This window comes from Bidens hawaiensis, unplaced genomic scaffold (genome assembly GCF_021521415.1).
Source record: "Bidens hawaiensis isolate Kalapana, Puna unplaced genomic scaffold, B.hawaiensis_p1.1 tig00010732_1, whole genome shotgun sequence".
Taxonomy (NCBI): Eukaryota; Viridiplantae; Streptophyta; class Magnoliopsida; order Asterales; family Asteraceae; genus Bidens; species Bidens hawaiensis.
The window spans coordinates 586,011-599,702 of NW_027491822.1; the positions used below are offsets into that span (position 1 = coordinate 586,011).

At 36.2% G+C, this 13,692-nt stretch overlaps 1 protein-coding gene and 2 pseudogenes across 4 annotated transcripts; 1 reads left to right on the forward strand and 2 right to left on the reverse strand.

The window, feature by feature from the left end:
* Nucleotides 1-616: 616 nt before the first annotated feature.
* On the reverse strand, nt 617-4,459 carry LOC143536069 (protein MICRORCHIDIA 2-like; annotated as a pseudogene). Its single transcript, XR_013135820.1, has 16 exons — nt 4,265-4,459; nt 3,578-3,652; nt 3,453-3,487; nt 3,261-3,339; nt 3,082-3,171; nt 2,928-3,003; nt 2,776-2,854; nt 2,278-2,406; nt 2,118-2,216; nt 1,952-2,053; nt 1,723-1,869; nt 1,542-1,634; nt 1,292-1,455; nt 952-1,209; nt 836-878; nt 617-753 (listed from the first exon to the last, which is right to left on the reverse strand). The product of XR_013135820.1 is annotated as a protein MICRORCHIDIA 2-like (transcript).
* Nucleotides 4,460-5,563: 1,104 nt separating this feature from the next.
* On the forward strand, nt 5,564-6,641 carry LOC143536070 (protein RTE1-HOMOLOG-like). Of its 2 annotated transcripts, XM_077030152.1 has the most exons (3): nt 5,564-5,603; nt 5,828-6,105; nt 6,200-6,640. In XM_077030152.1, exons 2-3 carry the CDS (start codon nt 5,836-5,838, stop codon nt 6,590-6,592), a joined length of 663 nt encoding a protein of 220 aa, XP_076886267.1. In that variant the 5' UTR covers nt 5,564-5,603; nt 5,828-5,835; the 3' UTR covers nt 6,593-6,640. The 2 variants fall into 2 exon arrangements, with proteins under 2 accessions (XP_076886267.1, XP_076886268.1); XM_077030153.1 differs by lacking the exon at nt 5,564-5,603 and having other exon boundaries at nt 5,832-6,105; nt 6,200-6,641.
* A 1,284-nt stretch (nt 6,642-7,925) lies between these two features.
* On the reverse strand, nt 7,926-12,611 carry LOC143536071 (beta-galactosidase 3-like; annotated as a pseudogene). Its single transcript, XR_013135821.1, has 16 exons — nt 12,439-12,611; nt 12,248-12,343; nt 11,761-11,873; nt 11,580-11,646; nt 11,290-11,379; nt 11,076-11,204; nt 10,650-10,844; nt 10,481-10,568; nt 10,273-10,391; nt 10,034-10,198; nt 9,778-9,956; nt 9,583-9,692; nt 9,397-9,506; nt 9,083-9,307; nt 8,467-9,007; nt 7,926-8,400 (listed from the first exon to the last, which is right to left on the reverse strand). The product of XR_013135821.1 is annotated as a beta-galactosidase 3-like (transcript).
* Nucleotides 12,612-13,692: the final 1,081 nt, after the last annotated feature.

The window sequence follows — 13,692 nt, forward strand, 5'->3', positions numbered from 1 at the left end:
TTGATTTAGTTAATGTAATAGTGTTATCGATCCTAGGAAGAACAAAGGAAAGCAATGTATCATGAAGGACGCATGCATGCTGGTTATGGTCCCCCTATATATATATACATATATATATATATATAGCTTAAAGAAAAAGTACCAACACCACCCTACCTTCACATGAATTTTTATTTAAACCTATGACTCTTTCACAACATATAAATGAAAATGAACACGTGAATGGTGTCACGGTTACCATTACATTTGGTTGGTGATTCTAAGTTCTAACCAAAACGAAACCAGTTGAACCAATAGTTTTATGGTCAGGTTTTTGTTTATCTGCTCACACGGTCCATGGGACTATCCGTGCTACATGAAATTTTGTATATCAAGTTTTTACATTTTTAACTTAATATCAGTAATCCAATCCTACCTTGAAATTTTGTATATCCAAAGACAGCAACACCATAAACCACATTAGAAAGTTGTAAGTCCTTATATTATCTAAGCATGTTAAGGCAAATGTTAAAGCATTTCATCATCCACAATGATATCCTAAGCCCGCATATCAATCATCAACAAAAGGGTTCCCTAAAACCCGCATATTATCATCAACCAAAGACCATTGAAACATCAGTGAATTGATACGCGATAACCTAGTAACCTTGTTTCTCATCTTACTTGTTTCTGCCTTCTCACATGATCAATATGTGCAGCCAGCTCAGCACATTTCATTTTGGTTTCTGCAATTTGTTTCTCCAAATCCTCCGCCTGATTCATCATTTCAACCCGTTAATACGCGCCTCAATTTGGGTTCTTTTTATCTAATAATGTGAATCAAAACTGAACCTACCTCAGCTTTCAACTCGGTCTCCCGTTGCAGTAACTGCTCACTCCTGCAAAAGACATAATCATGAGTTACTCATAAATGTCACAAAAAAGAATTATGTTATTTATAGAAACTTATACCTCGTATATAGTTGAATATTTTCCTCACATATATCATCAAAAGTCTGTGGATCATCTTCGAATGCCACGTCTTGATCTTGACTCACGGTTTGAAATCCAGGAGGCGGCCCAACCGTTGGCCCCATCCGTGAGCCACTCAAATCGAGCCTAGGGTTAGCCGCACGACCCGGGCTCGGGCTGACTTGGTCCGCAGTCTTTTGCTGTTTGCGCAAGTAACTAGGATCCAGCGGGTGCCCAGCTAAGTGACAGGATTGTTTCCTGTGTTTTTTACATTATATAACTAAAAACCTCAAAAAGTAATTAAATCACTAAAACATAATACTTTTTTAAAAAAACTAACCAGCATTCCATTTGCATTTGTTTTAATTTTGTTTCAAGCCTTGAGAACACGAACGATCTTTCAAAATCTTGTTTGTCATGTGCGGGTTCTATGAAATTCGCTTCAAGAACTCCAACAACACCAAAACCTTTAGAGCTTCCGTCTTTTGTTACTTTCCAGAACGGCTGAAACAATTTGAAACATTTACCAATAATCTTTAAAGAAAAGAAAAAATAAATAAATCAAGAGTCTCAATTCTAGATCTGCATACACGAATCAAACGGTTTTTATGGTACACATTGAATCCATTAACTATAATAGCCGGTGCTTCTTTAATAAACCCAAGTGTTGCCTCCACAACAGCCTACAACGTCAAATTCAGTACTAAAAGAAATTACAGTAAACATAAATATAAATATAAATATAAATAAAAAAGGCGGTGTTACTGTTACCTCCTTCATAGAAGAAACATGTGGTTTGTATATGGCTACTTGTGGATTTACTAAATCATCTGCTATATTATACTGCTCTACGGGTTTACCCCTCAAGATGATTTTGAAGTTGTTAAACTTTTTAAGATACAACACAGAAGCATATGCCTGAAAAGAAACCAAATTAAATATATAAGACACATGAAATATAATGTTAAATGGTTTAAGTATTTAAAAAATAATCAATCACCCTTAATGAATGAAGAAGGCGGTAGGAAATATGTGCTTGTGTCTCGACTTCTTTCTTTCTCAATTTAGACAAATGAGCACTTTCATCTCACAACTTTATATCCTATAACACATAATAAGATATTATTATCGTATTAAAAGGTGACACAAAATGGTGTAAAAATAACCTCATCGTCTTCGTCAAAGTTTAATTCATAGGCGCCTTCATCATTGAGCCATAAGTTGTATATGATTATCTTTGTCCCGTGTGGATCAATATCTTCAAACTGAAAAGTAAACATATAAGTGTGACATCAGTAAATAAATGAAGTATAAAACTAAGCAAACCTGTTGGATTAAATCATCTCTTGAAGCGAACGGTGACCATTCAAGAATTATCTTTAAGTTATTATACCAGTCCTCCAGAATGCCATATAATATAGGTTCTGGCCAACTCCTCGAGATATCAAAATCAATCTGCAATAAAGATTACACATAAGAATGTAAAAAGATTGCAACTATAGTACCCAGTTTTCAAAAATTACACCTTCGGACCAAGTGTTTGCACGAACGTAACATCATTGGTCCCTAAAATGGATGGATGTTGACTTGGTCTGTTAAGTGGGTGTGAAAGTGAAATGACCAAAATACCATTAACGTTAAAATATTAAAGTAAATATAATTACTTGGACCACACATATGACCAAACTTTTAAACCAACCCCTTCCCCCTTTGTTGCTTTTCTGCATAACCCTCCTCCGATGAAACTTGGGGACTAAAGTTGCAATACGAACAAACCACAGGGGCCATCAGTGTAGTTAACTCGAAGTAAATAAAAATATTTACCATTGGGACAATAACATCATCCTGTCCCGTTCTGCGTAGAAACGTATAGGATAACAAACCAACACTCTGGGTCACTCGCCTACACGACAATAAGGGCATAATCATCATTTTCAAGAACTTAGTTAAAAAATCAAATAGCATTAAATCAGTACCCATTCCGAGATGCACGGCTGAAAACAATAACATCAGCTCCTAACCGCATAGTGCTCGTTTTAAACCCGTTACCATCTGAAAGAAAGAAAAGTCAAAACCTTTATACAAACAAACAGAAAAAGGAATTAAGCCTCTAGAAGGAAAAGGATTTACACTGGCCAATTGTATTTTTTCCCTTCTTTGTTGAGTATCCCAAACTCATGCACTTCCGAATGCCATCCGGATCCATTCCGCCTCCATCATCTGTGACAATATATAAGGTTACTAAATTAATCTTTAGAAACATATATCTACCTGGAAGTGTAAAACCGTAAATACATAAAGATTAGTACCAATAAAAAGTAATGCAGGAGAATTATCCCTTTTGTTGTAAATTCTATCAACTTTCACAAAAGTTGACCCATTATCCATCTGTGACACAAGGTTGACATTTGACAACAACAATAATATCATACACATTAAATAATAATAATAAAATATCTCACACAGCAATAAATTATTGTGGTATCTAAGACAAAGGTTACCTCATCAACAGCATTGTCCAAAAGCTCAGCAATTGCTGCAAAAAGATACATCAATAATCAATAACATATAAATATATAATATAACTTGGGCTTTGAGTGATTAGAAGGATAAATTTAGTTCACACCTCCAAAAGCCCATTTGTGAGAAGTTGCATTGGAATGAAGAAACTTCGGGTGCACACGAGCATGTTCCAATTCACCTGCAACAAACCATAACTCCATCAGGATCTAAACTAGGCGTGCAAACAAGCAAAACCGCTCATAAGCTACTCAAGATCAGATTTATAAAAACTCAAATTGATCTAAGCCTTAAAGAGCCCGAGCCTCAAACAAAGCCCGTTAAGTCATCGAGCCAGAGCCTTGTATGGGCAAATTGTTTAGGCTCGCCGTGCGTTAACGAGCCTAGTGTATACTTAAGTTTAAACACTTCTATGTACTAGTTCTACACTGCACAGCCAAGCTTTGGCGCATTTAAGATACTGCATACAAGCTCAAGCCAAGCTTAGGCTCATTAAGTTTTTTTTTTTTTTTTTTTCAAAATATACAAAAATAATTAAAAACGTATATAATTAATTAATTACAAATGAGCCAAGCTCAAGCTCCCGTACCAAAACGAGCTGCTCGGCTCATTTACACCCCTAAACTAAACGATTACTATTTGGTAAACAGACCTTTGATTAATATTAGGTTAAAAGTTGAAAACTTTCTTAGTAAACTACAGTCTCACACTCTCTTGATACCCAAATTGAGTTCAATTTGCAAAAGCAACATATAATGTGTTATGCAATTATTATGTAAATGTAGAAATGGACCTTGGGAAGGAGCCCATTTAGTTGGGCCGATATCAAAGGCTCCGGCTTTCCAGAAACTTCGATTCTCCAGGCTCCGATCATTGGTCTGAACGTGTGGTCTGCTGCTTGGTGGTAATGGGTGTTGATCACCGTCTTCTTCATCATCGCTGTCAAGGATAACTACGTTCGCATGCTTCCCGTCAACCCTAGACATTGTAAACACCAGCAATCAAAGATGAAAGCTCAGTTTATGGAGTCAACTACGACTGTACGAGAGAGAAAGAACGAGGGCAAATTATTATTATTATTATTATTATTATTATGGGAAAAAGAAGAAATTAGGTAGCCTTCGGTATAAATGATAAAAGATAACGAATAATAAACTGTAAATGAGGTGGAATTATCTATTTAATAATTAATTTTAGTTTTTTAAATACATCAAAATCATTTCATCGTTAATTAATTACCTTCTCTTTTCTGTTGCATTTAATTCCATCTTTAACCGTATTTTCTCTACACCGTCACAGCTGCCTTTACCGTCACCAATTATTATGTTTTAGTAAATTTTATTTATTTTGAAGTAGGGTTGTTTTTTGTAAGTTCATTTAGTAAATTTGTTTTTTAGTAAGTTTTATTTGTTTTGAAATAGGGCTGATTTAAGTTCATTTTTTATGTAAGTTTACTCTTTAATCTGTATTAGTTGTATTATTAAGCAACTCTTTTACACTTAATTTTCACCTCGTGCTATGCATCCATCATGCTTATACCTCCTTATCCTGTCTAATATTTGTTTTGATGGACCAAGTCCTACTCTAAATCGTTTTTAATGTCGGTGTAAGTGTAGAACGGCTGCGAGAGACGATAGGCCACTTGAGTGATTTGGAAGGATTATTGATGATAAAAGAAGCTCAATGTAACCATGCCAAATCTAGCGTATCCAATTGACAAGGGTGTGTCAAACCATCGATGATCAATTATGGAAAAACAAATAAGTTCAAACGATTCAGTTATGTTAAAGATGAAATAATAAGATACTATTGCTTAAATCTTCATCCATTGAGTTTATTTATACCAATTAGAAAGACTTTTGTATTGAAATTTAAAATATACTTTTCTAAAGAAATGATTTTACCAAATGGTTATTAGGAGTATCTTATGAACAAAAGTGTTTTAGACAAATCATTAATTAATAGTATTCCTATAACGATCTAGACAGATATTTTGCTTAAATATTTATTTATATTAAAATAAAATAAAAGATATCATGGGAACTGTCACCAGCTATGATATACTAACATAAAAAGAGTAAAGTAATACATGAACTAACTTCCTGTTCCTTGGTAGATCTGCTGCATCAAAGGTACTACTCTCATCTCATTCTCCAATTATAATTATAATAAGTCTTCATGTTTCCTATTGCTAGATCTTGTTCAATTAGGCCTTTAGTTTCATTTTTAGATCATATTATATCAGATCTGCATCCCATTGTTGATTATGTATATGTTAAATGTAGTTACTAACCTTCAATTTCCCATTATAATTATAATCATCATAATTATTATTATTATTATTAATTAACTGTAGATCTAGTCATGGAATTGGACACAGAACCTAAGCCCATGATGATTGAGCATCATCATGTTCCAAACACTATGCAGATTGATCCAACCAGAGCCCGGTTTCCATGCTGCATCGTGTGGACACCCCTCCCGGTTCTTTCATGGCTGCTTCCGTTCATCGGTCATGTCGGCATAGGCCGAGAGGACGGAGTTATTGTGGATTTTGCAGGGCCTAACTTCGTGTCCGTGGATAACTTTGCGTTCGGGCCCGTGGCGCGTTATCTCCAAATAACCAAAGAAAAGGTACATTGCTGATTACACTATACCTTTTGCTAATATTATTATTCCCGGACTTATTGTTAACGATTGATTTAATTATAATTTATATATAAAACAGGGTTCCGAAGAAGAATACAGGTTGGTGGAATCGGGAAGAAGTCATTACAGTTGGGACGAGGCTTTGAAAAAGACGACGCAAGAATACCAAAAGCAGACTTATAGTGTGTTGACTTGCAACTGCCACTCGTTTCTGGCTAACCATCTTAACCGGTTGGAGTCGCAGACGAGTGGGTGGAACGTGGTGAATGTTGCAGCATTGATTATGTTTAAAGGGAAGTGGGTGAGCACGCCATCTATGGTTAGATCTTATTTACCATTTATGGTTGTGTTGTTCATGGGTGTTACCTTTGGTGGTGCAAGCTTTCTAAGTTTTTTGGCTTTTGTTGTGTTTATTCTGTTTGGATGGTATCTTTGTGGTACGTATTATTTCAAGAACATTATACAGATCTAGTTAGTAGGTTTGTCACTTGTTGAAGCTGTTGATTGCGTGCAGTTATGCATATACAAGTGTGAGAAGTGATACGTGTGTTGATCTAGTTTCTATGTTGTACTAGGTAGTCGTTTACACAAATGTTCTTTGATTGCTTTATTAAATTTAACCATGTATGTATAAGGAAATTGGTCGATAAATGCATGTAATATTACATATGTTGGATGCATAATGTGTATATCTTCTGTGTACATGTATTATCATGGTTGTAGCCTTGCAATTTTATACGTTTCATAATTCTTTGTTCTTGAAAACGACGTGTTTATGTGCATGTCATATTCTATTCGTTGAATCTATATGCATTTGTGTTGCTACCAAAATTTTGCTTAGACTGGCTGGGTAGAACTGAAATAGCGCCTCGGAAAGTGATTCACGAATCCAGTACCTAAATCATAAAGTGTGAGCAATTAAAGTCGAATATGTGGATAGTTGAGAGAATTCAATGCGACTATCCGTCGAGGAGGGTCGCTTATATATGCTTTCCAGCTGTATTTAATGCAGCTGATTATGTCGTCTAGCTGTCAACGGCTTTAGATCTGTGTTGTGTCTTATTATCTGGTGATCACAGTTTTTACTCGGGGGATAATTGTTTTACCCAGTGGTCTGATACGATCTGTCATCCCCATGACCCACTTTGACCCGGTTACTTGTTTGGAGCATGTCAAACCCATGTTGACCCATTCAAATTTTGCACGCTTCTGTTGGTTTCGCCCATGCATGTAGAATATTAGGTCCCATGTTTCCTTCTTAATGCATTAGTACTGCATTCGTGTTTTCTGATTATCGCATTCACGAATCCATGCACTGCACTTTAGATGTTTCTTTCTGCATATTTAATACCATGTGTTATTAAGGCGAGGCCCGGCTGCTGTATCCAGGCTTAGTCACGGGTGCAGGCCTTTCTTTCTTTGCTTATTTCCGTTTTCCCCTGGCCCGGTAAGAGCTACCTCATTTTCTTGTATTCTAGTTCCGTATAGATATAAGATATGGATAGTTGGATACTACCACATCATGTTATAAATAAACCTATGTTTCCATGCTTTTCTTACCATAATATTGCAAATCATAAAATTTCGAAATCATGAATTCATCGTTAATGACGAATTTATGGCGCTAACACCATTACTTGTTACGTGGCCGATTACTCATTACTTGTTAGGTTTTTGTGCCCATTTATGAGCTTATATAGTTAATAATTAATGACAGATTAAAAATATCAAATGTTAAGCACCATTCTATGTTTCAGGCTTTCAGCCGTGTAAATGCATTAAAGCTGAAATTGCAAGAAATCAGAAAACACAATTGATTCTTGACATTAAAAAACTGCACACAATTAACATAAATGTTCAGTATAGGATCCATTCCTAAAACCTGAACCTAGTTCTGAGGTTTCAATCCTCCAACCTTAACATTCATACAAATTAAATCACACCACATTTTCAACTGGTTCTACTTTCCGGTCAAAAACGCCAGACAACCAGTACGCCACTCGGATCCATCACGAGGCCCCCAATTTAGAACCCCTGAGATCTTCACTAATTTACACCTACATTACCTTACCTTCTAAACTTTAATAAATAAACTATAAACTAAATCACAGCTTTCTTTGTTAATCAGTATTCTCTTTCATCTTTACTTTCCGCTCAACCCCTTGAATTTGGAGCGCAAACCGCTTCAACTGTCAACCGCTTCAGTTTGTTCGGACACGGGTCTTGACCAAAATTGCTGTTAGCTATGGTCACCGCACACGTTTCTTTACCAATGCACCTCTGCATAACACAATTCACAAATCAGTTAAGTTTGTAAAGCTAGTAATGCACAAAGTACAAGTATACCTTTTGAATAACATCATAAGACGTCGGAGCATGGCAAGTGCCTTGATGGAACGTGCCACATGTGCCCAACAGGGTTCCAAAGCTTGCGAACTTTAATAGCTGAAATGGTCAGACCGGGGCCGCAGTGTAAATGGACCTTCGGTCTGTGGAGCTCTTGTGTTTTACCATAGCTTTCGATATGCCAGTCCTTGATATTCGGGTGGTATTCAAACATATCTGCACACACGGTTGTGGTTGACCGTTTGACCAGTGAGATGCGGGTGGGGTCTCCACCGAGCTCTTCAAACAGCACCAACGAGTTGTCTGTCGGTTTTAGCCATGATCGTGGCACGTGGTAATATCGCTGGGTCGGTTGTCCGCATCCGAGTTGACATTTGGGAGGGCGGTAAGACCCGGTGTAATGGCACCCCTGGCATTTACCCGTGGCATACGCGGTCCAGTATCGACCTATGCTTTGACCGTTGATCCATACTTGACCTTTGCCCATACTGGTCATGTCTAGAGCCAATGGCTCGTCTCCTTCGGGTGCATTGAAAGAAGCCTGAACACCATCTCAACATTAGCAACAATTAAATAGCAATTTGTGATGGTTTACGATGTTGGGAAATTAAAATACCTTGTGCCATGTTAGTGGCTGTTGTTTTTGAGCAATAAGTGAACCCTGCATCCACTCGACAGACGACATACGGTTCGTGGAGATAACATCCATAGCCTCACCCTTCAAGCCTACCTGGTAGGTCCACTTAGCCCATGACAAGTCTTGCTTCCCCTGGTCAAGACCATACAGCGCCACCAGACCCGTGACCCCGGTTTCCCATGTTTCATAATGTCCTCCAATATTCTTCAAATGATAAAACAAAGTTAGCCGATAAATAAGTTGATCTAACGGTAGAATTAAGAATTAACATGTGAAACGGAAAAGAAACTAACCGGTAATCCCATTGCGACACTAAGTAGCGATATTTTATTGTTGCCGGGACGGAGGTTAACTTTTTCTTTGTAAGTAATTCTCCGGTTTTCCCGTGTTCCAAAAGCCGAACCTGAACACATATACACATTTTATATATAACCCTTTTGAGTCAAGTATCTTTAAAGAAAATAACTTAACTAACATACCCGAAAGCTCTCCGTTAACAAACACATGAAGTGCATGACCCGTTGACTGGACCAATAGTTTAGGATGGTCCCCGCCTCTCAAAAACGACTCAGAAGAATCAACATGGACACTACAAAATAAAACATATTCTTTCAAAACTTGTGAATAGTTAAAGACTAATTGGTAAATATAGTGTCAGAAATTATGAAACTTACTCCGTTGTATACCAAAGATAATCACTATTATCTCTTGTGACATTAACCTGCTCCAGCAGACCCGACACCGTGAAAGTCGAGCTGTCATCACCCATGGTTAAATCTTCATTATATGTCTCCCATGTAAACAATTCAGAATTCGTGGGCAACATTTCCATTTGTGTCGATTGAACCCCAACCTGTTTCAGTTTTTCACAAATTAAAAATTTGCAAAAAAATATTCAAATGATTATCAAAAAATAAGAAAGGTTCACACTTTTGCGGTGTTGAAGACGACATTAGTGCAATCGGGAAGAATACTAATTGACCAAGGTGGTAAAGTATAATGCATGTTGTTGAACATAACTTTTGCAGCATCATCAGTATTGTAATTCGCTAGAAAAGCTGCGCAGTGTCCTGATTCGGATGAAAATACATGGGCCTGAAAATGTAAAATAGTCAGTAATTGTATATTTTGCTTTGACTTTGGTTGAGTTTTTCGATAATAATGATAACCTGTTGAAGGTTTCCCCAAGAGGTGATCGTAGGATCTGCAGAAACTAAAGCGGGCTCGCATTGTTTGATAGCTTTGTGAAGCTCCTTCAAATGCCCGTATTTTGGTTGTCTAATCAAACCTATAAATTTTAAGCAACAATAAGTTTGGCCATTAAAGTCAAAATGTGGCATTAAAGTCAAAGTAGGTTGACTACAATTTTGAACTCACCATATTCATCAAGTGGAGCATCATAGTCATAACTGGTCGTGATGAACGGACCGCCAGCAGAGCGACCGAAATTCGTTCCTCCATGGTACTGATTTATTAAAGAAAATAGTTATATTTTTGGTAATTAATATATTATGTTTTAATTTTGGGGATGGAAAAAGATACCAACCATGTAGTAGTTGAAGAATGATCCACCCTTTTGTATAAACCGGGCCACACCAAATGCCAAATCTTGAACGGGCCTCTCGTGGACCGGGCCGCCAAATTCAGAGAACCAGCCACTCCAGGTCTCGGTCCATATGGTTGGTTTGTATGGCTTATTTGGGGAGAAAGCATCACAATAGAAACCATTGCATGTATTTATCTGTCATTAAATAAATGAATTAATTCAAAACTACATGTCAGATTATTATAAGCAACTGACAAAGCCAACTAATGAAAAAAAAAACCCTTTAAAACTTAGTAATGAATGATGATTACCAAATGTCTAAAATACCCTTATACAAGAAAACAAAACAAAAAAAGTTGATCTTTATGACATCACAAAATGTAAAAATGGAAGCTTTTGCATGTGACAGAAGGAAATGAATCTTACAATAGGGTCAGGGGCATCTTCTTGCTTGCACATGACCCATGGGACACCTCCCAGATTTGCAGCCCAAGTCATGTAGTTATGTCCAGCACCTCCAAGTGCCTTCCCAATAGACCCATACTCATTTTCTATCTGCATCCAACCACATTACATTTGTTGTCATTAACCCAAAACAATGTACAACTTCAACTGCACAAAGTACAAGTAATCACTGCACCTGAGAGAGGATAATTGGGCCTCCTTCAGACTCAAATAGTTTTTCCTTCTTCATCATATGCACAATTTTCTCAGTAAAACCCTTCATAGCCTCTGCAAGAATAAATTTTTTTAAAGTTTTTATAGCTTTTATAAATTTAAACTAAAAAATTACAATCTTTTTATATGCCTTATAAAATTAAACTAGAAAACTACAATCTTTTTTAAGTCTCTTGTAAAACTACACTACAAAGTTACAATTTTTTTGTAATCATTAAATAAAATAAGCAAGTTAAAGTAAGTAATTGTAACCTTAAATGGCTCATTATCAGTTCTGAAGCTAATCCCAGGAACATACTTCAACCAAACTGGGAATCCACTGAAAAAATCAACACAGATAAACTTTTTTTAACTTCAACTGTTAAACCCTAAAACCAAAAATAATCCCAGATCTGAAACATAAAAATTTCACAATTTTATTTCTAAAAATTACCCAAAATTCCATTCAGCACAAACATATGGTCCAATTCTGAGATGAGCATAAAGCCCTGCCTTTTGCACCGTCTTCAAGAATCTCACCAAATCATATCTCCCTTCAAAATTATACTGAATGCCACAAGCAACAACTTCAAATCAAAGTACACCATGAAACAATACAGATCTATTAAACTAACACTAAAATTTTCTTCCAAATAGCAAAAAGATGGTAAATTTTTTAACTTTAAACAAAATTAAAGTAAAACTTACACTAATATAACCCTAAAAACCCAAAATTTAAACAAAATTTTAACCTACATTGCAAGAATCTTTATAAAACTATTAGTTAAAAATACAGATCTATTAAACTAACACTAAAATTTCTTCAAAATAGCAAAAAGATATTAAATTTTTAAACTTTTTACAAAATTAAAGTAAATTTTGCACTTAAACCACCCCAATAAACCCTAAAAACCCAAAATTAAAACAAAATTTTAACCTACATTGCCAGGAGTAGGCTCATGCACATTCCAAAACACATAAGTTTCAATCACATCAAGCCCTCCATCTTTTGCCTTCATTATCAGATCTTCCCACATCTACAAAAAAAAATAAAAAAAAAATAAAAAAAAAAAACTCAAACTCATGAAAAACCTGCATTTCAACTTAAAATTAAAAAAAATAGAAACCCCACCTCAGGGGTACTTCTGGGATAATGTATAGAGCCAGAAATCAAGATTCTTCTTTGACCATTTATGACAATGGCCTTACTGTCATAAGTCACACTGCACTGAATCTGATGAACACCCAGTTGAATTAAGAGCAAGAAGAGCAAAACCCATTTGGAAACCGAGTTGGTTTCCATGATTTTGGTTGAATTGAAAATGGGAAGAAGTGAAGAGAAGGATGAGGAACAAGTGAGAGGCTGAAAAGGGGGTAATATTGTTTCGCCAGATCACCTTTGCACCGACATATATGGTGCGAATGAATGTGTACACTTTTTATTTAATATTAATAATACACAGGTGTGTGTGTGTGGTTTTTGTAACATTGACAAGAGTTTCCCGACTAAACTAAAGGGAAAATTCTATAGGGTGGCAGTTAGACCTGCAATTTTATATGGAACAGATTGTTGGGTCATCAAGAAGGCACAAGTGCGGAAGATGGAGTTAGCAGAAATGAGAATGCTACGTTGGATGTGTGGGCACACAAGGCTAGACCGAATAAGAAACGGTGTGTTTCGCGAGAGATTAGGGGTGGCGAATATAGCAGACAAGATAAGAGAGTGGAGATTGAGATGGTTTGGACATGTATAGAGAAGACAGACGACGAATCCTGTTAGATCCGTAGAAAACATTACTATAGAGGGGAGGAGGGGTAGAGGACGACCGAAATTGACTTGGGATGAGAGTATTAGGCATGATTTGATAGACCTAAACCTCTCCGAGGACATGGTTGAGGATAGGAATTCGTGGAGAAATAGAATTAAAGTTAAGGATTTTTAGAGAGAATTGAATACCTTAGGGCTTAGACTTAACTTATTTAGGTCACATACCATAATGGTATTTCCCTTACATATATTATTATTAATACTATAATTATTATTAGCTTTTATATAGCTGTTAAACTGTGATCTTATTATTAATATTATTATAATTAGTAGTAGTTTTTATATAACTGTTAAACTTTGATTTCCTTTATTTTGCTTCATACACATGTACTTAGAGCCGAGGGTCTCTCTGGAAGCCACCTCTTTATTCCTTTGGATAGAGGTACGGTGTGCCTACATCCCACCCTCCCCAGACCCTACTTATAGCTTTGCTGTCGGTGGGATTTTACTGGACATGATTGATTGATTGATTATTTGATATCTTTTGGTTGAATTATTTGGTTTGTGTTGCGTCATGGCGTAAGACAATGGTCATTGTTTACTTTGGTTTTACTTTTT

Excerpts from the sequence above, each read along its gene's own strand:
- LOC143536070 (XM_077030152.1), top strand. The coding sequence starts at position 5,836 with ATGGAATTGGACACAGAACCTAAGCCCATGATGATTGAGCATCATCAT. Across the intron at positions 6,106-6,199 it reads TCCAAATAACCAAAGAAAAG|GGTTCCGAAGAAGAATACAG; the intron begins GTACATTGCTGA and ends TATATAAAACAG.